The following is a 27,497-nucleotide window of genomic DNA, read 5'->3' as shown; positions in this document are numbered from 1 at the left end:
TTACTTGTTACAAACCAATATCTCATTTCTGCACACACACACATATATATATATATATATATATATATATATATATATATATATATATATATATATATATATATATATATTTATATTACTGTTACACGTGATTGTTTCATTTGTCATCCCCACCTATCAACATGGTTCAATATACCTGTTATGATTCAACTGAGACTAAGTCAGCCAGATTTGGGGGGGGGGATGGGTCTCAAATGTCAGGCTTAAAATATTTCCAGCCCCTGTGAATATGTGCAAAGTATTTAAAAAAAATACATTCACAAACAATACCAGATTTATGTTATGAAAATTGCACAAAATATCTAAATAATATTGAATGCATACACTACAGGGTGTTACAGAATACCTTGACAGTGTGCTAGGCTCCCTGAAAGTACAGAAAGATTAAAAAGTCATCTTTACAAAGGGAAACATATCTGTGATGTTTCATCACATCTAAAGATCTTTGCAACAGCTACTATATTGTTGCTATAAGTAAAGCAAGAATGCCAGTAAAGTGAAGCAAGGATTAAAATATAGTGATAATATGAACCATAATTATAGTTATTCCTTTTAAAGGCAGAATCCAAAACCAGTCAGTCACTGGTAAGTATTAAATACTGCAAGCCAATTATGACTGTTTGAATAAGTAAAACTTAGTGAATATATAAAACAATGTGTAATAGGCAAACTTCATCAATCTTGTTGTGTACCAAAGCCAACTAAATAACAGCTTCTACAACCAATTAACACTGACAGGTGACCAATTAATACCAACTTGACCAACTTGTGACCAGTTAACACCAACAGGTGACCAACTGCTGCTACTGAAGCTTCACCTATCAGTCCCTACATCAGGTAGCTACAAATGCCTAAGACAGATCATGATAAGCACAGGCAGAAAAAGCCAATTCCTGGGAGTTCTGGACAACTAAAATCATTGCTGGGCAACCATCTCACTAATGTGAAAGATGACAGGGGCACCTGAAAGTATTATTTTTTAAAAATGAATGTCACAAATTATAATGGAATTGTAAACATTTCCTGGTGACAACCATTTGATAAATAAATTGTCCACTTTGGTGCCCTAATTAGCTCCATATAATTCATGGTTAATTGTCGGGTAATCATTATCAGCAAGTGGGCACACTAACGCTCATGTCAGCTACCAGTGCTCATTATCGGATAATCACTGTCCACATTATCTGCTTCAACCTTTAAAGAAAACAATATTCACAAATGTTGGAATACAGTAGTGGCTTTTTTCATCTTGAGCTTGACACACTTAATGCCTATGATCTAGTATTACATCTTGGGCTTGACACACTTAAGGCCTATGATCTATTATTATATTTCATCACTGGTGTGTTGAAGAAATGGGCATTTGCTGTAGACTGTTTTACAGTTGCTTCCACTGGTTAACTACAGCAATGTGAATACTGCAAGCAATCAGACCAGTCAGAATTGTTGTTGCATACAATACTGGTTTGTTAGGTTAAGGCTAAACTAAAATTCCACATGGAAAGTTCACAGCAACAGTTTAGACAGTGGATTAATAGTATAGGATTAACAATAATGTAAACTATAATAATGTAAAGCAAAACATACAGAAAAGTTCCTGGGAAACATTAAGAAAACTTATGAATGACAGAATACCTCAAAAAATGAAATTGCATTGATTATCTTTTATATCCTGATTTGAAATAGATTAAATCTGTGTGTAAAGTTGTGAAACTTTCCGTTAGAAGGAATGATGGAGTTACGTGATTGTGTGCAATTAGACCTGACTAGTATAAACATGACAAAAATTGTTAAATAAGTTACACAACTGCAGTCTTGGGGAAGGGGCCAAGTTCTGTAATTTACTGGTTAAACATAAATCTCTACTTTGAAAATCTGGTTGCCCAGAGACTTTCATAATTTTTCTATCATTGACAAGGACCAACCAAATTTAAACTATATGAAATGGGCAAGACATTCCCTTTTATACTGGTGTCTTTTTTAATGGCTGTGCATAGATGCAAGTCAAAGAAGATAACTCTGTGTGTGTGTTTGTTTGTGCAGGCACATATATATATATATATATATATATATATATATATATATATATATATATATATATATATATATATATATATAAACACATACAGAAACAGAGACACAGAAACCACATTTATAACAAAGCATACATGAACATGTGAATCTTCTAGTGATAGGCCAATAATACTGCTTCATAAACCATCTACAACACATACTGTTTTATAGTTGAAATCTACCACTTTCGAAAATTGAAATAAATTTTGTTTTGACTGAATAAAAGACTATTTTTACATATTCTATCTGCACATAAAAAACATGCCAGAACCAGTCAATTGGAGACTGGAAATGTTATGCTAGTACAATGACAGGTGTGAATGGCGAAATAATTGAATTTGAATTGTAAAAAGAATAGCTAACATATGTACACAATGAGCTGTTAATCAATTATCTTATTATTGTAACTTGGGGTGTTTAATGTCAAGTGTCGCATGTACAGTATTTCTGCAGCGTTATAAATAATAAGAGATTAAATGGTGGTCCATTATGTCTTCTTAGCCTTTGATGTCATTAAACCAACCATTGGAGAAGAGGAGACAAAAGAGACCGAACATAAAACTTATTTTGGCAGACACACTAGAGTAAGTATTTTGATTTTTATTTTGTCTTGCTTAGTTATTATTGGTTGAGATGTGTTAAAAGGACAGCTCTTGGACGTCAGAGTTTAGGTGTATGCAGTCGAGAAGCAAAGTTCCTGAGTTTGTATTTCTATTTCAAAGGTAGGCATCTTTTGTATTTCATAAACTATTTGAAGTTTTCATGCACATAAATTAAGTTCAAGTCTTGGATAAAATATATCATTTACAATTTATTACAAGATAATTAATTTTAAAGCTGGGATAAATTATTAATAAAAGAATAAATACATCATCTGTTTTTCATCACCTATTTCAGGTCTGAATCAAACTTTATTAATTTTTTTTGTTTACAGTGGTGAAACTTTCCAATAGATGTTTGGATCAGATAAAGATGCCCATGATGGTGAAGGTCACAAACACATTGCAAGTCCATCTCAAGAACTTCTCATTGGGATGAACACGGCTTGTATGAGTACTGGCAAGCAACAGGATAGCTTTAAGTGTGGCACTCAATATTCAATGAATGTCATAAATGGTCACCAGATAGCAATCGTGTCAAGGAAACAAAAAGTGCTGCTGGATTTTATTTTTAAAAATAACTGCAGTGAGCTATATGATAAACAACTCTTTCTTTTTCATTAATTGACAATATACTGATTCATATATATTATTATTGTCACATTTTCCATCCAAATCAGAAATTGATTTATGTTCAATAACTTACTGTTTTGTTATAGTATCAAAGAATACATATTATGCAAAAAATGCACTTGTTTTGTTTTGTTTTCAACTGTTAACAATTTACATGAACAACTAAACTGGCCAAAACAGAATAGTCTTGAATGTCTGAAATGTTTCTTTCCTTCCTGTATTCTTTTAAACTTCTGGAGCCTGAAGGCTGTTAAGATATATTTGATAAATCCAAACAAACAAAAAAGAAATTTAATGTCTGAGTTAATACATTCACAAGATCTGTACAGTGAAAAAAAATGAACGTGATGCCATGTATAGAAGATCGTTGACAATGTCCAAGATACTGTCAAATTATTCATATATATATGAATATATACATATATATATAAATGAACTTGTCCATGATATTGTCAAGACATTTATACATGTATAAACGATCATTGAACATGTCTAAGATGCTGTCAAGATTTTCATCAATGTAAAGATCGCTGAACTTGTCTAAGATACTGTCAAAATATTCAAAAATGTACATAATATCACTGAACTTGTCCAATATACTTGTCAAGATATTCATAGATGTCTAGTGGATCAATAAACTTGTCCCAGATATTTATACATGCTAAGTAAGTTAAAATCAATAATTAATTCAACCAAGAGACATAAATGCTGTAATCACAGGTTAAAAGCCTAAGTTATAAAAATTTAGCTAGCACTTGTTCAAGGTAATCTTCAGCTAAATCCACAAACCAGGTTATGCAACAATCCATTCACACAAGTCTATGTTATCATGTGCAAAACTCATTACAAATAAAAACTGGAGTCATAACCCATGACCTTGAACTCAATATCATCATGTTGACTATCAACTTGTTTGTTGCAATACAACAGAATGAAAAAATCTATCATTCATTGTTAATAAGCCCAATGAAGTACAAATATCTAAAAGTAACTTTCAATCTTAACCCTAGGATCAAGCAAGGAGGCTTATCAAGGTCATTCACAATTGTGTGCAGAAAAAGTTATTGTTGTTGTTGTTGGGTTTAATGCCATTTTTTAGCAAATGATAGGCTATGCATGACAGCCAGTATTAATGGTAGAGGAAGAACACTTGAAAACTCTAGGAAGAACCATTGACCCACAAGAAGCTACTGGCAATATTTCTCACATACCCAACTGGCAGAATCCTAGACTCGAACCCAAGCAGACAGGTGAGATGGCAGTGATCCGTAATGGACAGCACTTAGACCACTCAGCCACTCAAGGCCCCAAAAAAGTTATTAAGTTGGCACAAAGTCTATTCTGATTTATCAGTGTCATGGTATTCAAAAGTCATTGCAGAATACCCATAATACAGCCCCTTTAGTAAAACTTAATGTTTTTAAGTCCATTCTACCAGAAGGAGATAAAAGATGTTAAAGATGGCCACGGTGGCAGCCATTTTTGAGATTACATCAACATCAGTTTCATTTACATCAACTATAAAGAATTCTGAGTATTTTAGCAAAAGTCAGCTTAATATTTCCTTTAGGTTTAGCAATAACATGATCTTCAAGCTGACCAAAATTGCAGCCATCTTTGAAGTTCTATCTCCATTACTTTCATTTAAGATCAACTTCACATTATAAAAATCATTCAGTCAACATTTCATGCCAAAATGACAGCAATAACAAGATTTTCAAGATGCTTTCCATGTTGTACAATTTTAATTTAGAACCACATACTGCAGGTTAGAATATTTTATTAACCCAGAAGTCAACATGGCTTTCTTTTCAAGATGACTAGCCATGACAAGATTTTCAGGATAGCTACTGTAGTTTCCAAATGTAAATCATATAAATATTGTAATTTTAAAAACAATGTCACAGAATCTTAAACTAATTTGAAGTAATTTCATGTGTCCTATATGAAACTTTGACTTTGATGTCTAAAATATGCATCAGGTTTGTTCACAGCCAATGTGTCCTATATGTAACTTTGACCTTGATGTCTAAAATATGTGTCAGGTTTGTTCATAGCCAAAAATACTGTTTAGACCCAAGTGAGGTAAAATTCAATTTTAGAAGTCTTTCATCTGACTGAACTATTTAGTAAGTCTAAACCAATAACTATTTAAGTTTTTTATTGTTAGAAAGTGTGTAATATTTAACTGACTACATTCTCACTCAAACAAACGTTTGAATACTTTCATAAAAACAGTATCCTATTTTGAGATCTCTTGTGACTATATATTGTACAAGAGAGAGAGAGAAAGTACAAGAAAGACAGATGAAAATAAGCTTGGGATTGGATACTGAAATAGCAAAAGCTGCATGAAAGAGCAGAGGGACTTTGATCAGAGAAACAAACAAACAAAACAACCAAAAAAAAAAAATATATATATATATATATATATATATATATATATATATATATATATATATATATATATATATATATATATATATATATATATATATGTGTGTGTGTGTGTGTGTGTGTGTGTGTGATGATACAAAATAACAATACATATCATGGCATTCATATCTTACTGCTTTGATGTTCTGACCAAATTAAATACAGACATTAAAGTTTCAGCATCAGGAAAACTAATGAAAATGTGGACTGCTCTGTCATCAGAGATTACATGATGAATGGAAAATATCTGACAATAAAAAAGAGGTTAGCTTCTTAAAACTATTTCCAACTACATAATTTTCAGTTCTGATATTGTTCAGATCCAAGCTTGCACAAATTGTCCCTGTTACCATCCTTTGAAACTGAACTAATGTTAGTGTCGATTGTTTCAGATTTTGTTTTGCTTACCTGAGACACCAAGCCTTGCTCTTATTGTCAAAGTGGATGCTGGTGTTTGACTTACAAAATGCTACAAAAATCATACCGACAGACATGCGAGTCTTTGTATTTAATATAGTCCTAAACCATCAACTTCAAGTCATTTCAATCATTTCTTCCGCAATATAATTTTTTTTTAAGGAAAACTCTGAAAAGAAACCAACAATCTGCTTCTCCAACAAATATGGCATATTGCTGCCTTTAACAGTAAATTCAATATGGCATTGATATTGAGTGTCAACATGCCCCCCAAATATTACCCAAAATTCCATTCTATTTTGGGGAAAAGGTTCACTGAAATGTATTAGTGTTGAGGACATGACTGGTTACAGTAAACATGCTACCCTGCATTTAGTGCTCTGCACTTCAGTTACCTGGTAATGGCTTTGCATGGGATGTTGATAAATCTGATGACAATACATCACAGTGGTGATATAAGGTAACACAGTCAGTAGGAATAACAAGATTTTTAAAATGGATACAGTGGCAGTTATGTTAACAAGATTTCATTATCATGTACAGTAGCAGTAGCAGTCAAGTTTAAAGCCAGGATGGTACCATTGATCTGGGACCCTCCAAAGAAATGTTAATGAAATCGCATGTCAATGCAATATCCATACAGAAGGATTAGCAATAACATTTTAAAAATGGCTGCCAAGAACATCATGCTGGAGTTGAGATGGGCACCATTCTGATTCAGGGTAGTTTTATTTTCAAAACTGATGTGAGCATTTGTTCAAGAGAAAAGTAGTCAAAATAAAAATGTCTCATTTTCATCTAATAAAATCATTAGTGACCACCCCAGGTTGATATGACCTTGAAAACCCCATGTTGATATGACCTTGAAAACCCCATGTTGATTTGAAAAATTTGAAAACACCATGTTGATATGACCATTTGAAAACCCCATGTTGATACGACCTTGAAAACCCCATGTTGATTTGACCATTTGAAAACCCCATGTTGATATGACCATTTGAAAACCCCATGTTGATTTGACCATTTGACAACCCCATGTTGACATGACCATTTTATTAAGAGGTTTAACACTAACATGAGGGTAGCAAATATTTGGATGCATGAGAACACCTTTTTCATTTAGGATGAACAAGACTTCAGATAGACTTTAGGATGAACTAGACTTCAGATTGACTTTAGGATGAACTAGACTTCAGATAGAAATATTACCAAGTTTTATGATCTTCTTTCAAGTAGATAAAGAGGAGTACTGATAACAAGCCATTGCCAATTGGCACAAGATTCCGGACCACTGCCAACTGGCACCAGATGCAGGACCATTGCCAACTGGTACCAGATGCAGGACTACTGCCAACTGGCACCAGATGCAGGACCACTGTCAATTGGCACCAGATGCAGGACCATTGCCAACTGGCACCAGATGCAGGACCACTGTCAAATGGCACCAAATGCAGAACCACTGCATTTTAAACTGTTCAGGTCTTCAACCAGCAAAGCTAATAAAACCATAAAATAGTGTAAACTAATCGTTTTTATGTACAAGTACATTTAGATACCTAGATACATTCCTCTTGCACAATGTCATTACTAACTTCATAAGTTGTATATAAATGTGACTACAGAGAACTGACTACAGACAATATCCTCTGGTTTTAGGGAACTAAAATAAGAGCAGTCATGGGATTAACATAAATAATATAACATTAGTTTATGAATAAGTAGTCATGTGATTAAAACCAATAATGTACATGAATGAGGTTCTTGAGTAAATGAAGTAGTGATTTCTCTGTATACTAACATTGGTCAAATTTTCATAAACACCATGTAAGATTTAGTGCACAGAGTGAAAAATAAAAATAAATGGACTAAACTCACAAAGAAAAAAAGCAAACAAATTCAGTTTTCTTATGCTAGATGTTTTTCCCTTAATTGTAGCCATTATATGTAAGGATGTCTTCACATACACATGAAGGGATGAACATGAATCCTAGCTGCCTTTAGAATAAGAAATGGTAGTCATAGAATAGTGCACATTTAAAAGTATGGTAACATCTGAAACATTTTAGTTTATTTTCAACCCTACCTCTTCTTTTCTTTTTTCCTCCAAACATCTCTATCCTCTCTTTGAAATGACTTCTGGGTCTGGGACTCACCGGGCTGCATGGAAAGGGAGACAACTTTGAGTAATACTTGTACAATGGCTGCTCTGAAATGTCATTACATACCCTGTCCAACCCCAAGAAAAGTTCAAAAAAGCTACCAAATGTGAAAATAGTGCATTAAAATTTCAACCTAACATTTATTTCTTAGTTAAATCCTTTCTGCCAATCCTCATGAAACATTCACAGCACGGGGATAAAATATGTACAAGATAGTGAATATACAACAATATCAGGAATATTTTAGTATGCATTAAGTCATGTTTGCTTTTACCTTCCAAAACTGATAAAAAGCAGAGAAATTTTGCCAAAAATTTCGTAAACTTTTCAAGTAAAAGACTAGAATTGTACTTGATCTTACTCTGTGTTCCCGCGGCAGAAATTCTAGTTCCACATAAAAATCTGCAGTGTTGTTCCAGAACATACTGGTAATAGTCAAAAAGCATACAAGTTTTAAGATGGCTACCACTAATAGCGCCAAAGTTATTTCATTTCATTTAAATTACCAATCTTCTAGGATGTGTGACAGCAGGTTTCATGCTAATTTCTAAGAAAAAGAACATGCTGAAGAATCAGCTGTGTTAAAATCATGTATTACATTTTCAAGCACAACCATTATTTCCTTATAAAATACCTCAATTCTCCACTTCTTCAATTAACAGAGGGGAATTTCCCCCATCATAGAACCAGATCTTCAAATATCATGGGGAATTTCCCCCTGTATGTATGTATGTATGTATACATGTGTGTATGCAAATGTGTGTGTGTGATTTGGATTTTTAACATAGATTTAACAATTTTTCAGTCATATCACTATGATGTCTGCAGTGTGGCAGTTTATAGTGATGTCTAGCAATGAGGCATCATGCTGCATGATGTTGAGCACTAAGCGAGGAAGCTATTAGTACCATTTTGTAAGTCTTTGGTAGGACTCGGCTGGGGATCAAACCCACAACCTCCTGCATCCAAGGTGGACGCCCCAACCACCAAGCTACCAAGCAGTCTGTATGGATGTGTGTGTGTGTGTGTGTATATATGTATGTATGGGTTTTTTGTTTGGGGGGTGTAATCGTATCATTATATATGGGTTTTTTAAGGTGTTGTCTAATGTTGTAAAGTGCTTAATGCTTTTAAAGATTAGGCGCTACACAAAGTCCTCATATTATTATTATTATTATGTATGAATGTACATGGAGGATTGATGGATGGATGAATGGATAGGCAGACTGCTTGTTTGTGGATTTTACTGCACACCAGCACTGTAAGGCTATATAGCACCACAAAAAAGGTATATGATAAAAATGTATCAAAGGTTTTTTGCCAACATGTGATAAAAGTACAAAAACATATTGAGATGGTGAGGATGAAATATGAAGGTTTCTGATCAATGAGGGATGTAAATGGTATGCATAAATTGTAATTAGATTAAAAAAAAGGTTGAATTTATGCGATTATCAGTAAACATGTTGGTTTTAAAATCTCAAAGGATACAGGCTGCAAACAAGCTATATTTTCAAATAAATGCTATCTTCCTGTTTCATGTGCCGAACATTGTAGTAACAATCTTGTGTAGGTTAAGATCAAAGCAATCTATTATAAAGTGTATCATGGTGATGGGTTAATTGCATGATAAGCACACAGTGGGTCTTGGCCCTATAGGACTCACGGTACTAATTCAACTCCAATGGTAAACATATAGAAACACTATCATATTCAAAGTTCAATAACTTAAAATTTCTGGGTGCTGATAATGACACCTATAATTCTTCATGCACATCTAACTTTGGTGCAAGCTTATGTGTGGAGAACACCATATGACCCGCGGCACTTTGTTTACATACTGCACCAAATGAATCAGGTGCTACTTTCGGTATTGAGTACTCCTGAGTCAAGCCTGTAAAAATGCTAAAATTGCATCAGTAGAAATTTGTCAATATTTTTTTTACATTACATATAGGATAAGCTCTCAAAAGATACTTTTCCTAAAATTTTAATTTTCATTATTAACCAATTATGGACCACCAAACCTGCAAATACTCTATTATTTCTTCACCCATTTCTAGACTGATTCACAGTTCTTCCATATAATTAGTACCGTGTGTCCTTTAATACATAGGACTGGGTAACATAAATGTGACCAAATCTAATTCTTGCAATGTATACATCATCCCCATGGATACTTTGGTAGTATGGAGGTCATTCATCTAAGATATGTTTGATTACGTGGAGCTTGTTATTGTTAGTATCATTCCACGACCAATTATAAAAAATATTTTTGGATAACAGATTTAAAATCAGTGCATAGTATTTTAAAATTTAGATAGAATCATTTTAACAGCATGGTCTGCTTTTTCATCAGCTGTTATACCAAAATGGCATAGTAACCAACAGAATACTATACTGTGAGAGGTATACATTTCAGGCAAGGTATAACACCCTCATTTTGGCTGAAAATGTTGTGCCATCTAGCAAGTGAACTTTTGCAGAGTAATTTCCACTAATGAAGGTTTCAGCAGCCTTTCAACATCCTTCGTGCCATACATGTAAATTCTTGTGTCATTCTTAAATTTGGAGAGAAGTTCCTTATAAGAGTTATAGAAGGATCTGTCTCTGATATTTTTCTTTCTTCCTGCATTAAAAGTACTTTTGGTTGTTTTAGAAACCAGGGGAGTGTTACAGTATCAAAAAGGTTTTTGGACATTTCAAAGGTCAAATTTTATGTTATAATGGCTGGAAGATATTCTAATGCCAAAGGTAGGAATGGCATTGTGTTTATTCTGGTATAATGTCTGTATATGTGCTGGAAAACAGATGCACAAGCAAGGTTTAAATGGCTGGATCTTAATTTTAGGGCATATTGTAAAGATAATGTTTCTCTGCTCATTCTCTTCACCCAAAGTCTCTTAACACATTAACCCCTGGCGAAAGTTAACGTGGCAGGAGGTGGTAGCCTACTGCCAAGCTCTGTAGCGTCATGGTCATGCATGATACACTAAAGTGGTGGCATTATGGAAAGGCTGACAGATGTAGCTCTACAATGATATAAAAAAATCTGGAATTTCAAGTTGCACTACAAAATACAGATGAAAAAACCTCATTTTTTGGACCCGATTTTTTTTAACCCAAAATTGGCCTACGGTCGGAATCTGATTTAGTGTCAGGATTTTAGACTTTTTGGACTCAGATCTAAGGCAAACGAGTATGAACTGCAAACAGACAGACGAATATTTGAAAAAGTAGGTTAAGATTGGCATTTGGAATAAAGAGTGGTCTCCATACAAAAATAATGGGTCCATTTAGCAAAAAAAAACCTTTTAACCTTTCTGCTCATGCGTGAGTCAAATAGCCAATGAAAAACGATGCAGTATGTCATTGAAAGATTACCTGGGATTTTGTGTTTTCAGATGTATTCAGAAATAGCTTTCAAAATGTGTTTCCTACTTGAATTTCAGGCAAAACTGACAAAAACCTCCAGGGGTTAATGTGTTAAATGGGAATGTCTTAGATGCTCCCAAAGTGAGATATGTTGATTGATGGTAAATTAGATTGATAAATTTTGATATTAGCCATACAAAAAAAGACAACATCAAAGAATCTTTTCAAAAAAATATTATATAATGTAATATATTTGCTCATTCAATTTCAAGCACCTTGCCCATGGCCTCCTTTAGGTCTCAGGTGAAAATACGTCCCATTCTGTATCACTGTCAACGTCCATATTGCACAACTGTTTCTCATGTCTGATCTGCATGTTTTCACTTCCACCCAGATTGATAATGACTCCACATGCATTTAAAAGATTGTATTATCATTGTGTGGTTTTCCTTCTGTGTTTCAACAGCATTTAGAACTCAGTCAACCATAGTCTGTTTGATGAATGTCTTAATCTGTCTGATAAATGTCTTAATCTGTCTGCTGGATGACTTAATTTGTCTGCTGGATGTCATAATCTGTCTGCTGGATGTCTTAATCTGTCTGTTGGATGTCTTACTTTGTCTGCTGCATGTTTTAATTTGTCTGCTGGATGTCTTAATCTGTCTGCTGTATGTCTTACTTTGTTCATGTAAAGAGGCTGCATACAGATGTGCAGCCTCTGGGTATTATTGATTGCAATATATTTCTGCACTGCAAATGCTTCTTCACCTGATCAGTAACATAAGCCTGGAATGATTGCATTAGTAAAAGTGAAAGCCATCCTCTTGGTGTCTTAGGATCAAGATTTTATTTTAACTTTAAAAGAATCATAGTGTCATAGTGGAATATATCCCCGGAATTTGAAATGGCTAAAATGACAGTAATATGGCTCCTATCTGAGCCAGTGGTACAACTGTATAATACTTTTCATTCCTACTTTGTCCACTATTTTTCCTGGCATAAGATCAAAGTAAATAGGTGTCTCATTATCCACATTAATAATTATACTGTCTTCAAAATTGTCCGCACATCTATCCACCACAAACTTGTCCTCAGCCATCTATCCATCACAAACTTGTCCTCAGCCATCTAGCCACCACAAACTTGTCCTCAGCCATCTAGCCATCACAAACTTGTCCTCAGCCATCTATCCACCACAAACTTGTCCTCAGCCATCTATCCACCACAAACTTGTCCTCAGCCATCTAGCCATCACAAACTTGTCCTCAGCCATCTATCCACCACAAACTTGTCCTCAGCCATCTAGCCATCACAAACTTGTCCTCAGCCATCTATCCACCACAAACTTGTCCTCAGCCATCTAGCCATCACAAACTTGTCCTCAGCCATCTAGCCATCACAACTTTTTATCTTAACATCTATCCTTCACAAACCTGTCCTCACATCTTTATATAACAAACTTGTCATAACATCCATATATAACAAACTTGTCATGACATCTACATACATGCCAACCCTTGGAGAGGAAAAAGTGTAATCCAAGTGGACAAAACGAGTAATTTGAGTGGAAAAAGAGTAAGTTACATATAGCACAAAAAAACTCAATGAGCATATGTAAAAAATGATTTATTTATCCCTCTGGACTTTTAACATCAATTACTGCTTCAAGTTTTTGTATATAACACTTTGAGCTTTAAAAAGCAACAGATTCTCATACTGCATTTCAAAACACTTTGTACCAGCTGAGATAATAAATGTTTTGCACACCAGTAGAGCCTTAAGTGCTGGGTTACAGAGCCTGGATTTGAATTCAGTTTCTTTTGTTAGTACTGAACAATCTCTCACAGTCAGCATTAGAATGATAAAGAAAAAATATTCCTTTCATAACCTGACAAGGAAGAAGAAATATATATCTTCCAGTTATTGGGTCTTTTAGCTGGGAAATAAGGTACCATTGCACATCTGCATGAAGTACATTGTCAGGTAGAATGCCAACTTGATACTTCTGGAGTTCTCCTTCTAATTTATCGGTAGGCTTTCCTGCATCCCGGTGCATAATATGAGAGGGACAACCTGATATGTACACTAATGAAGCCATTTTTCAAAATACAGAATGCAACTCTTTTCTGAATTCGAGTCATCATTGATGCATTATCAGCTGAAAACCCCATACAGTTCAGTTCTGCCAACTTATGTTTATTCAAAGCATTATTAAGCAAATAAATAATGTTTTCTCTTGTTGAATCTACTGTTAATTCCGGTAATGAAAGAAAAACACTCTGACTTTGCCCTTTTCTTTGTCAACGTCTCTTACACAGACTGGGTACAACTTTCTGTCATCATAATCACTGCTCCTGTCTGTTGCAATACTAAACAGTCCCAATTTTCATGGCTTCTGCAATTTTAAGTGAATTATCTTCTGCTAAACACATAACAATATTAGATGATTTTGTTCTTGCACATGCATATTTTCTGCAATTTTGGAATCCGGAAACATTTGTTTGAACAAACCAATGTAGTCTTCTACTGCTACATGGTAGTCCGAATTCTACTAAGACTCGATAAATAACGCCTCTGCATTTATAAAATTTGTATCCACAATATACTTCTGCTGTATAAAAAAAGTTACCTTAGTAGTGGAGTTAGTAAAACGAGCTAATTCAAGGTTTCTTTGGTTTACCACCTTGACCAATATTAAAATCCTTTCCACACTGCCTGCAATGAAACTCCCCTAGAATGGAACTCTGTATTGTGTAATTCATGTATTCATCTTTGAATCAGTTTTTCGTCTTTTTCTAATCCATCTGTGAAATTATTTGAAAAACATTTTTGCTCTAATAAATGCAAAACTAGAATATTTTTAGTGCCAAATACCTACAGACTGGTTCTGTACCAGATTTGAATTAGAACAAAGAATCTGTAAGCAAAGATTAAAAGTTAGAAAACCAGTCTGTTCTAACATAACTAAGCCACACAGCTGCTGTCAATAGAAATGGAGGTCAAAAGTTTGAAATTCGAAACCAGCATGTTTCTTGGAAATAGGGCAGCTGCTACAAATAGAACATAATACTGTTAGGAAAGTGCATGCAAGTCTATGGACAAGCATACTCTTATGTCGTAGTTACATAGAAGTCACCTTTTCTTGAGTATGGTCTGTGGGATCAATGGGATGTTAATAAAACTGAGAAAACAAATTAATTTTGTTGGGAGGGGGATATACTAAAAACACATAATCCAAATACATTTACACATAAAGAGTAATTTAGTGGGAAAAAATGTAATGATTACACCAAATGCTTAATGATTGGCATGTATGCATCTATCCATCACAAACTTGTACTCACATTGTTGTATATCTAATGTTTTTTTGTTTAAAGTTTTTTAATATTTTTAAAAAATTTCATTATATGCAATCGTAAAGTAACATTGTATGTTAGACTTGACCTTGTTCAAAATCTATGTTCATTTTCTATTTCACCCGAATTATTGACTTTTTATATATTCTGTAAACAGCTAATACATAGCTAAAATATTCTCAATGTGTATGGGTTTAATATGAGGATCATTATTAACAGAAGTAAACATATTTATTTGGGTCTGGGTCTAGGTTATTGGAATTCTACTACAAATATACCTGGCATACCTGACATATTCCATATTCTAAATTATAAATTTAGTAATAGACATTCTAATTATAACTAAGATTTTATTTTGTAAATATGATGAAGCTTTTAGAAGGTTATTTTTAACTAGGCAATAGTCTTTTCTAGAAAGTGCTTATTGTGACCTGAGGTCAAGTAGAGGACTATATAATCTTGTTTTTCTACAAATTATTCAATTGTACTTTATGATCTTAGCAGAATCAATTGTATTATTGTGTCTAGAAATTCATTTGAGCTGGAATTTTATTTATTCAAGTTATTCTTCTCTGTAAATACAAAGTGCTCTTTAAAAATAACATTCTTAGAAATAGAGACTTGAACTTATAGTGAAATTTCAAATAAGGAGTTAATTCTTGGATTGTATTCTTGTAATCCAACAAAAGACTGTTGGTACATTAAAACGACTTGGACCTCCTCTTTCAGCATTGGATTTAATTTGGATTTCCACTAAAGTTTATTCAATACTTTAATAATTAAGACTTGTGTCTGTGATTCTAGGATTATTGGGATTTAATTCACAATACTATAAGTTCTGTTTTTTTCATTTTCACTTTGTTTTATAGGGAAATAAATTATTTGTTGATTTTTACAAAGTTTGTTGCTTCTTGTTCTTTTCTGTTACTTATTTTAAGATCACTGAGTCATTATAAAATTTTTCCATCAAAAACTTATCCTCATATTTATCCATCACAAACTTGTCCTCACATCTATCACCAATAATGAAGCTATTTAATCTTCAAATACTTGTGTAAACTCTAATAAACCTGTGAGTTTTCATGAAACAAGTATATATAAAAAAGAGAAAAGAAGAAAACAGAACCAAGATGCTTGCTAAATGTGGATTATCATTATTGTAACTATCAACTATATTATTTGTAAGTCACACTCTGTGGCCACCCACTGAACTATACTGTCATTAATATCTCATCCACACAAAACAGATTAAAGACAACAAAAAAGGCATTATTATTTTACTTAGAAACCACGATCCACCATATTATCTTTTTAAACAATATATCCAAGAGTTGGTATGCATAGTAAATTCAAATGAATTGTGAAACAAAACAAATCCAGTCTCCTTGTCTGTGGTACCATATGCCATGGATTCAGCAAAGTTACTGTTCTATGGGTATTTAACCAGTTGTTTGTTTTATAAGAAGTGAAAATAAAGAGAAAAAATAAAACAGAACCATAATGCTTGCTAAATGTTGATTAACACCATTGTAACTAGCAAATATGTCATCCTATTTTATTGCATTAAACAATATGTCAATGAGCTGATATGCACTGGCAATTTCAAAGGAATCATTTAACAAAACAGAAATGTATCCTTGTCAGCAACATTATTCAGTGTGGATTAAACAAATCATTTTCATGCAGCTAAGAAACCAATTCTTTCATTTAGAAACAACTACACAATAAAAGAAAAGAAAGAGAAACAAAGGAAAGAAAAGAAAGGCAAACCACAACTAATTGGTCACATTTATTTAAGAACACTGCCATAATAATCACAATGATCTCTATATTGATAATTGGTATTTACCCTTCCTCGGCATGCTTACAATACAATCCCCTAGGGATCCTCTCTCTTGATGCTTCAAGACTGACCATCATACATGTATTTCCTCTGTTCATACCAAAATATACATGCATTTTTTGTCACAAATAGCTTTTGAAGCTTCAGTCAATCAAAACTCTCTTGTTTAAGTTTGTTTTCATTTCTTACTTACACAGATATAAAGCCTGAGAGTGTTTAAAAGGTAGATTTCAATGCATACTGATTAACTTTAGGTTAAACAATTGATTAAGAGATTCAAATTATGGCATTTCTTCTGGAAAATAGACATAAAATTATATATTTAAAACATGTTTTGCTGCACTTTTCTGATTGTTGGCCATATTTCAAAATATAAAAAAAATAGTTAAGTATAGACTTTTTAAACTCATTACATGAAGCTAAAATATTTCGCATTTTACTTTATTATATCACATCATCGTGGGTGTCAACTTCATTACTGGTGGATGGGCAATATTTGTCTTCTATTTTAAAAAATTTCAGACACCAAATCAAAGAATTTAATATGTTTTTGGACAGTCGACAAAAGAAGCAATTTTCCTGCCATCCAAAAACATGAAGAAAATACTGTGCAGTATCTTGCTTTCCATAATCCTGTACTAAATTTAAAAAATTATGAAAACTTATTTGGCCAACATTGAATCACTGACCAATCAGATGTCAAATATTTGAGATTGGGATGGGTTTGATCATAAGCATCAGATGAAGAATATTTAAACTACAAGAAGAATCTAATTATTTTGTGTTTACATTTCTATCACTAGAAAATGTAAGGGGATAAAATTTAGTAAATAGTGTATTGCATTTCTTCTACATGTTAATTGTTACAGCAGATCTACCAAATACATCATGAGTAAAAGTTTACATTTATGTAATAAGAATTCCATAAAATGCTATGGGGGCACTCACCAGTTATTATGTACTTTTGAGAGAGAGTGACAAATGTAAGGTGAAGTCTGCATTTGAAACATGCACTAGAGAGAATGCTGACATACCTCTAAGCTACTTTGTTGTAATGTGGCTGACATTTCTTTTGATATTGTACTTGTGGAAACAGTACATGACCTATTCACACTGCTAACTAAAATGACTGTACCCTTGTACTCAAAAACTCTAAAATACATTACGTTTAGCAACTATTAAAATAGGGAAAATGAATTTTGCCAGACTAGACAGTACCAGTTTCTGAAAGTGCAATGAATGAATTACCAAATATATAACATGTATAAAATTATCGGCTCTTTTTTAATTATTTGTTTCTTAAGTCCAGGAAGTAAAAATAATCAAGTGGAGCAAGCAGTTTTTTTAAAAGGTGCACTACCGGAGTTAAGCCAAGCTGCATAATCTATAACCCATCAATCATACACCAAAATAAAGGGCATTAAAGACAGTACCTAATATATACAAGGTCTTCTTCAATTAGCCAGGATAACCAGTGAAGAAACCTGAGGAAATTCTTTTTCTTTAAAATTCTATCCCTATGCAATTACAAAACTGCAGAGCGCCACCTATGACTTGCACATTCAGCAATGGCATAATATATAACAAATTATGCTGATCTTCCATGCAATATGGCTGGCATCACTAAACAAGTGGTCCCAGTGACCATAAGATCACTCACCTGGCTGGCACCTCCCATACAGCCAAATGTAAGAGCAATCAATTATCTGGTCTGTATGATGATTACTTCCAAGGTTTATCTGATTTTTCTATTTTCATCTATTTTTTACAATATATTGTCACTTGTCTAATTGTCCATGCAAGGATTCTTTCTGTCAGAGTTGGTCAAATTCTGTTGAGTACTTTTGTGGTAATGTTTGATAACAGATTAACAGGAGTTGTAGGATGTCTTCTGTTCAGAGGTTTTTCAAATAAAGTCATAAAGATTTTTCTAGTTTTAATAACTGTTATAGCTGCCATATTTGATAACATATTGGATCATTTGCAAGAATTTAAAAGCTCTTCAATCCAGGATAATTGATGAGAAACTTGGTCTGAGAAGATGTCATGAAGATGTATTCCAAGTTTTAGTAACAGCAGCTATATTTGATGATATTTAGAACTTTTGATAAAGTCTCTTAAACGTTTTTTAGAACAGCACCAATATTTAATGACCAATTTGTCACCTGTATAACACTAAAAATCCTTCAAGTCAAGATGTTTTCTTTCAAAAATTGTAAAATTCTGCCTAGTAGTTTTTGTGAAAGTCATTCAATGGATTTTCTAGTTTCAATAATAGAAGCCACACTTGATGGCATATTGACAACTTTTGTATACAAATGTAAAACCTTTAATGCCAGGATACTTTATGTCAAATCTGTGTCAAAGCCTACTGGGAAATTTTAAAGAAATAATAGTTTGTATATACTTAGTAATGGTGGCCAAATCTGACAACAGATTAGTATCACCTGTATAAATTTTAAATGCTTATACTTTCTGTTAAATTTAGACACATTCTCAAAAGCAGTGTTTGAGAAGAAACCTTTCAGAGTTCATTTTATTATTTTTAGTAATGATGGAAGTGTTTGAGAGCGAATCAGCCTGATCTGTGTAAAAATAACAGCTCTTCAACCCAGGATGCCCTCTTCCAAGTTTTGTTGAGACTGGTCCAGTGCTTCTGAGAAGTTGATGCATGATGACTACTGCATGACACACAATGGCAAAAGGGTCATACTATTTGTTGACCTAATTCCAAGGTTAACTAAAAATCTACCAAAGTCACCTGAACACAAAAAGTAGGTCACTGTGATCTTCTCTTGCTAGTGGTGACTGTTACCCTCTGAGATGAATATATCCATCAAGATTCATGACTATTCAAGCAAAAGTGTCATAGAAACCAATCTAAATGCAAATATGTAACATGATCACTGGACCATAAAAAGTAAGTTAATGTGACCTCGCTTTTGCCTGTGATAAGCAGTATCCTCCACAATCTCAAGTTTAATGTATGTACATACATCATTTTTTAGAAAATGAGGTAAATTCAAGAATTTAACACTGATGCCTGGACATCAACCATCAAAGACAAAACTTCCATCAGAGTCAAATTAGAAAATAACAAAGAGACTTCCAAAAATGTCATCATACAAATGAAGTTTACTGATTGTTTACAATAATGACTCACTACCCTGCATAGATAATTTATAAAAACAGGTCCTGACATTATAAGTTTTGTTCTTGTTTTTATAATAGGAATTTTCATCTGGTACAGTGGTTTTCAGTGTAGCACAGCTTATGGTAACACGTAATGTTTTAAAAGACCAGGTAATTCATTACTGATGATACAATCAGGATTGTGACATAACAAGATATATTTAAAACAACACAAACCCACAAAAATAGTATATTAAACAATATAAAACCAGTCTAATTGGTTTTCATCTGCAATCAACTTTTTTTAAAAAGTGAAATTAACCCAATATAATAAAATTCAACCTGAAACGTGAAGAAATGCATTATTCTGTTGGGCTTTACTATAAAGAATCGACGAGCTCTTGACATGAAACTTGATGAAAAGTGACTTTCTTTATGAACTTTTTACCACAGACTTATCAGATATGTGCATCTTTATATTTTCTAGGCTGTCAGTTTTTATGAATTTGACTGGGTATCATGTCTAGACTGAGAATTCTGCAGTAAAAACCAGTGTTGTCGACACCATATCAAACAGCATGTTATTGTCACACTTTCATTAGAGCACCATTCTGATTACCTTAAGGAGTAATAGTTCTGAAGTTCTGAGATGAGAACACAGAACTCCCCAAATGTGATGTGGTCTGGCTTACACGGACTTCCATACTCTACAGCACACTGTACCATCTCATAAACTAGAAACAAAAGAACAAGAAATTAGTTCTTAAATTAGCTGACATATTTTCTAAAATAGGCCTCAAAATTAATTTTGTTAGTACTAAGACCATATTTTCAACTGGCAAATATCAGATAATATTCAAATATCATATTTGACATTTTGAAATAAAAAAATTAAAATAAACAAAAAAGAAACTTCTAATTCCTTTTAATTTTTCAGCTAGTAGTATCATAAGTGTAAGCAGCAAAATACTAGTTTTTAGTGCCAATTTCAAGTCCTGATAATACTTGGTTTGTCTCTACATAACCAGGCTTCAGTCAAGTTGCCAATTTCAGGTCCTGAAAAAGCTTGGTTTCCCACTAAGGTGGCGCTCTACGGTTTCGCATTTTGCATAGGGTTAGAATTTTAAAGAAAAAGAATTTCCCTGGCTTTCCTCACTGGTAGTATAACCAGTATAGGTTATTTTAAAAAAAATTTAAGGAGAACATAGGTATTATTATTGTATGATTTAATTTTGATTGTATGGCTGAAACATTTAAGTCGCAAGCATCAAAACAGTCCTTTTGAATCATTCTCCTGTATTTCCCCCACAGAACAGTATTTATGAGTGTCTGAGTCTCTAACAAGTCCAGCCTCCCCCACCCATGATAAAAATTGCTATTTTAAAAATGCACATTACATTTTGTCAACATAGCAACCAATGTTATGCTGAATGACAGGAACATGAAACTAGCCAGAATTATCTACTTCTGAGATATCAACGATGAATTTTACAGTTTGAAAAGGGATGGAACAGATCAGGTTCATAAAGGTCAAAGTGTAAAATATTTGCCTATTGCTTAATATTGAAGAAGCGAATTTGCCTTCTCATCATTTATTTTTTATTTCATTGCAAATAAATGAAAAGAAACATTTTCACTATATATTTCTTTTACTTATTGCAACAGTTTTAAATTTAAGTTGACTCTATTCCTATATTCTAAGACTTCTAATTTCCCCATAATTAAGGTTACTACTCACACAAACATGCCTCATGGCAAATTATGTAAGCAAGAGCAAAATGAGCATAATTAGCTTATTTTCATGCTTAACATCAATATTAATGTACCATTTTATTCAGAACATCATACATAATGATATGAAAATAAAAAAATTAATTGCATTTTTATATTTGTTTTAAGGTGGCACTCTACAGTTTTGCATTTTGCATAGGGTTAGAATTTTAAAGAAAAAGAATTTCCCTGGATTTCCTCACTGGTTATACTGGCTATTTAAAAAAGACCTTGTACATCTTAGGTATAATTCAAAGAACCTGTAATTCTCTTTATTTTGGTATATGATTGATGGGTGTAATATGGGTTATAGAGTATACAGCTTGGCCTTACTCCAGATGTGCACCTTTTAAAAAAGTGCTAGCTCCACTTGGTCATTTTCACTTCCTGAACTTCAGAGGTAAATTGTACAAAAAAAGAGCCAATAACATTTTTTTACATTCTATATATATCGTAATTCATTCATTGCACTTTCAGAAGAAGGTATTGTCTAGTCTGGCAAAGTCCATCCACACCACCAATCACTCCCATCATGGCAAAAATCTGTGTCATTTATCCCCTACATTTACTGTAAGTGAAAAATGACTGCATGACCTTTAAAAAAGGCCTTTTCAGTATTACTCAAAAGCATGTTTTACAATGATTTGATATATTCATTTTATAATTACGTAAATAATCTGTCTTTGTTTGACATAAGTTGCAGTAACTGAAGTCAAACATGATTTGCATGCAGCATGCAAATGTAGCTGTAACTGAATCATTGTTTCAACTTTATGTCATTTAGGCAATTAAATATTTGGAAAAACAGCAAGTATCATATTGAATGTGATTTCAAAAACTAATTTAAATTCAAAGTGAACCCTATAAAGAAAGATTTTTTGTTATTTTTATTTTTTGAATCTAGATCAGTGTGAGATTTGGATTTTTAACATAACTTTAAAAAAAAATCAGTCATTCACTATGATGTCTGCAGTGTGGAAGTTTAGAGTGATGTCTAGCACTGTGGCATAATGTCCCACCCAGTGAAATTATCCTGACACCAGGCCAACCAGTCCTCCAAATGCTGAGTGCCTAGCAAGGTAGCTTTAAGTAACATATTTATAAGTCTTTGGTATGCCTCAGCCAGGGTTTGAACCCATGACCTCCCACATCTGATATACGATAGCACATGCCATGTTTCCTGGATGGCACTGACCTTGACATTTGGATGGTAGTAGACCAAGTTCGTTACATGCCAGTCGCAGCTTCTGCAAGGGGACATGATCCTGTGCATCTTTGTACTTCTTAAATACCTTCCACAGGTTCCTGAAATACATAGCAATAAGCCTTCTGCATTGTAACATTCTAACACGACATGTCAAAGCAGATCAGGTCAGTTTAATGTCAAACATAGCTTTACACGTTATTTTTCTGGATCAATGAATAAATGTTATAATGAAATAATCTGTGAAGCAAACAGAGCACTTAAGCAAATTGTTCACCCTTTAAGAAGAAAAAACTGGAACTACATGAATAATGTATCACAAATACCATTTTCAAAACAGAATGTTCAGGAACATTAATTTAATGAGTCATTTTTGAATTTTACAAATGTGAAATTCATTCTAACAGCGACTGAAAGGAATCTGATACATAAGAACTAGTTTGGCTTCTTTCTACACACATGATAATGACTTTTATACTAAATTTATTCATCAGAACAAAATTATTGTTGACTCATTTTTTTACCCCAGTTTCCTTTCATTTATCAAATTTGACCTATTCAATAATTTCTGTCAATGTTTACATCATAATAATACAGCAGAACCTGTCTTGATAGACGATCCTTTCTGCCACAAAATTATGATCTCTCAAAACTGGTGGTCTCTCATAACAGGTCATAACATTATATAATCAATAAATCTATGTATTGAGAAAGAATCTTTCAAGACAAGAGGTCTCACATAACCGGTCTTTCAAGACAGCTTTTACTGTAATTTGGGAATTAAAGTCATGCTGTGTTCAACTGGTGTATTCTTTATAATGTGAAAAATCAAATTCAGCTTTCTAGCACTGCTCATGTTGTCAAGTGGATTGTAATTATTGGACTCAAATTGGAAAAGGCAAAACTGGTCATTGCAAACAGAGTCTTGAACAATTGCCATGATGTATGAGGTTAACTAATCATGTGATATGTGTGTAAAAGGATGGTAATATCATTACTTATTATGTGGACCAGGAAAATTTTCAAGCAATGTAACACTAATTCACAACTCAATTATACATCACTCAAAGGGAATATAAAACTTTAGTTCCCAAAAGCCAACCCACTTTAACTCTTTAGGGGTCATTAAAATTTTTATTTGCCATATCATAATAATTGTATTGCTTTATAATAGCAGAAGGCAAAATGTGTGAAATTTTAACTGAAATTAAAGAACAATTATAAAAGAGCATGAATTTGTTTTTTTTAGTTTATCTACACCTGTCAGAACCGCTGACGGTCATCATCACCTACTTCTACCTCAGGTCAACAATTAAAATTCAATACAGTATTTGGAGTTCCTTGAAACCATTTCTCCACATGTTCCCTGGCCTCATATTACCACGTTTCCTGGCCTAATATTAACTTATTAAGGACCTTAGCTTTCAGTTTCTTCTGCTAATAGTTTATATTAATCAAACCTTAGACATAAATAGGATGGAAAGTAGTTTTACTGCCAACAGTTTCTGCCTTTCTCCCATTGACCGCAGAGATAATATATTATACTGGTCACTTTCAAAAGGCTGCAGAGAAGACTAGTCATATCCAACCATATCAACTTCATGTAGGGAGTTACTCAATCAAAATACTGTCAATGGTTTTAGTGGTGCAACTCTTATATGCCACCACTACTGTTTTGAAACACTGGCCTTATAAAGGAGGTGGTCTCTTGCAAAAGAGATAAAATCATTAAATATCCTGTTTTAAAGTACACATGATACATGTCTTGTGGCACTAACTATATCAGCTGTAGGTGTCATTTTGAGAATGGGATGAGATACACCTTTAAGTGGTGATTATTTATTCTGAGCAATATCCCTTGCAAGATCATTATATCCAGGAGATAAAGCCAATAAAATCAGTGTTGAAGTGTGTGGGCAGTTTTACACAAGGTCGGCCAAGTGAGTGTGGTACAGTATTATGTAGCTATGTCATATGGGAAGAAAACTGCACTAACCCTGCACTGGTTAGACCTGTTGTCTGCTTTTGGTATTCACCTGCCGTTGTAATTCTTTAATGCAATCAAAGCACAAATTCTTAGGCATTCCCTGTTTTATAATGACATCTAAAGTATAGGAATCAAGGATTTCTATAAATCTATATTAGTACTGAACTTTAGAACAACAGTAAAGATTTTATTCAGATCAAGGTGTCTAAATGAGCACGCTGTTGTACAATTAAGTATCTCGGCAAGTTGGCCTCAACAAGGGATAGCCTTTCTTTAGAAGGATTTAGTCATTCATGAGGTGGAAAACTTCATATTCTTGTAATTAGAAAGTATTTGGGTAGTTTTCTATTTTTGCATTATAATCGTGAAGGTCAACAGAGGTTGACCATTTTCACTTGCTAATTCTTATATTTCTGTTGCAACTTGGGAGTGCTGTCATAAAGAATGAAACTGCAGCTTAATGAAACAAATTATGTTTTATTTACTATACGTCCAAGTTTTACTGATACATCCAAATAACATGGTTGGAAAAGGTCAGCAGAAACCAGGACTAAACGTGAGTGAATATGGTTCTGTAGTATCGTAACAGTCGCCTTAGATGACTATTGACGGCTTTATTTTTGTTCCTGGCATAACCATAACATGGCTACAGACAGAGAGAGAAAATGAGTTCCAACAAAACTGATGAAGGAAAAAAACTATCATCGAAAATAAGGAGTAGCGTGATAACCTTGTTATTGGACCCCAAATTCGGGCTTTCTCGCTTGCTGAATCATCATTAGCGTTATCTCCTGAAAATGTGTGAAACATGTAACTAATAAGACTAGCCATGGAACACGATCATCTCCGACATTTCAATAATAAGACATAATGAAAACAGCCCACTTTCATTTCCCACATATACACAAAGAACTTCTTCAAAGAGAAACTCTTATTTTTTCTATCCTTGTAGCTCAATCGGAACAACCTATGTTTTTTCCTTCGCAAAGTATAAAAATCGGATATCCAAATATTTACCGGAACAATCCAGAACAAACCGAAAATTCCGGAAGAAACCGCAAATACCAGAACAAACAATTAAATATTTTAGAAAATACTCACTATTTTATTGTTTTCTTACATGTATGTTAATTATTCACTTAACGCCTTCACCAGATAAGATATCTAAACTTTTAGTTACAGTAATAACCAGGTGAATATCCCATTTACCTAACCCTTTTTATATTGTTCTCCTCATTCAGCTTCCGCCTGCACACGGTCATCATTTGTGCTCAGAGAGTTCAAAGCTAAGCGGCACACTTATATACCTATGCACGTAACACCATTTTCTCGTGCAAGATTTAAACTTTTGTCAGCGGTCATCTACGTGTAAATTTTAAGGCTATGTTCATTTAGTTTCCATCGGCTTACATTTACTTAATTATAGTTGTTTTGCTCCATTGCTTTCCATGATCCGGAAGAAAGTATTGTAACAGTCCAGCGGGGTTTCTATACCGAGCGATTTCGACTCTGGCGTGAATCCCGCTAGAAGTAATATTTTCACCCTGATTTCAAAGACTTTCATGCAACTACTGTTGTGATCTTTAAATACCAACGCGTCCAGACTATAAATAAATTCACTCTATAATTAATACATGACCACATATCTCACAACTTCAACCTCACAACTACATGGTTTGTCCTCATTAATTTTCCTTAATGTACCGTCAGTATTCCACGCCGTGAAACTACAACTCAGTCACCTAATACAGGGAACTATTTTTTTACTACGCCACCTTAGGTCAGTCAAAACATAATTTTAAGGCACATTTCGCCTGTAACCTACACTATATTTACCACCTTAGCAACAATAAATGGCACATGCCGACGATTTAACAGTCCCATCTCGTTTATTCCATTGTATAATTTACCAGTCTTCAATCATAAATACTGCACCTGGAGTCACACAATAATTTCACAGAATTATGTTTGAATAGGGACCAAGAACACTCATGCGGCTCGGACCTGAATTCACCAAAAGTAAACCATGACATCATGAAGTCTCACTAGCACTTCACTCCGTGAGGCTTGCTCCTAGTAATTAGTTAATTATTCGGTTTGAAGACTACATCTGCAGCACCGACCTCCCATAATCAAACAAGTAATCACGAAAATCTAAGAAATCCTTAAGATGGAGTACTATAAACAAATGCGCATATTGCAATAAGTGTCCTATTCAGCAATTGAAGGAAAACACTATCTTATAAAGGGAGGTGGATAACACCTTATTGTCTACAACGCTCATTAAGGTGCCAATTATTTAAGGTGCCTGTTATCTTTGAAGTGACCGTCTGATTTACACACTTACCGATACGTTCTGGGATGGGATTGGGGGTGAGGGTTGTTAGTTTGTTTTTTTTATTTAAGGCCTACAAAAAGTCTAATAAAATCAGACTGAACACAACAAATACTGTTACATACACGTTAATCTATCG

General features: G+C 33.6%; 1 protein-coding gene across 4 annotated transcripts in view; it reads right to left on the bottom strand.

Annotated features, from left to right (window-relative positions):
- Positions 1 to 25,979, bottom strand: part of LOC149779890 (uncharacterized) — an 83,498-nt gene extending 57,519 nt beyond the window's left edge. For 2 of the 4 annotated variants that reach the window (XM_089936575.1, XM_089936576.1), the window contains exons 1-5: positions 25,754 to 25,979; positions 23,028 to 23,137; positions 20,682 to 20,796; positions 8,281 to 8,354; positions 386 to 406 (exon numbers count right to left, since the gene is read on the bottom strand). In XM_089936575.1, the coding sequence (XP_089792701.1) occupies positions 386 to 406; positions 8,281 to 8,354; positions 20,682 to 20,796; positions 23,028 to 23,137; positions 25,754 to 25,854 (421 nt within the window). In that variant the 5' untranslated portion in view covers positions 25,855 to 25,979. The remainder of the gene's footprint in view (positions 1 to 385; positions 407 to 8,280; positions 8,355 to 20,681; positions 20,797 to 23,027; positions 23,138 to 25,753) is intronic. The other 2 variants (XM_089936577.1, XM_089936578.1) reach the window with 1 other exon arrangement.
- Between the last annotated feature and the right edge of the window lie 1,518 nt (positions 25,980 to 27,497).

Source organism: Sinohyriopsis cumingii, chromosome 16 (genome assembly GCF_028554795.1).
Source record: "Sinohyriopsis cumingii isolate HCF-2022 chromosome 16, ASM2855479v2, whole genome shotgun sequence".
In the NCBI taxonomy this organism is placed as follows: domain Eukaryota; kingdom Metazoa; phylum Mollusca; class Bivalvia; order Unionida; family Unionidae; genus Sinohyriopsis; species Sinohyriopsis cumingii.
Note: the sequence above shows the minus strand (reverse complement) of the source record. Positions and strands in the feature narration are given on the sequence as shown.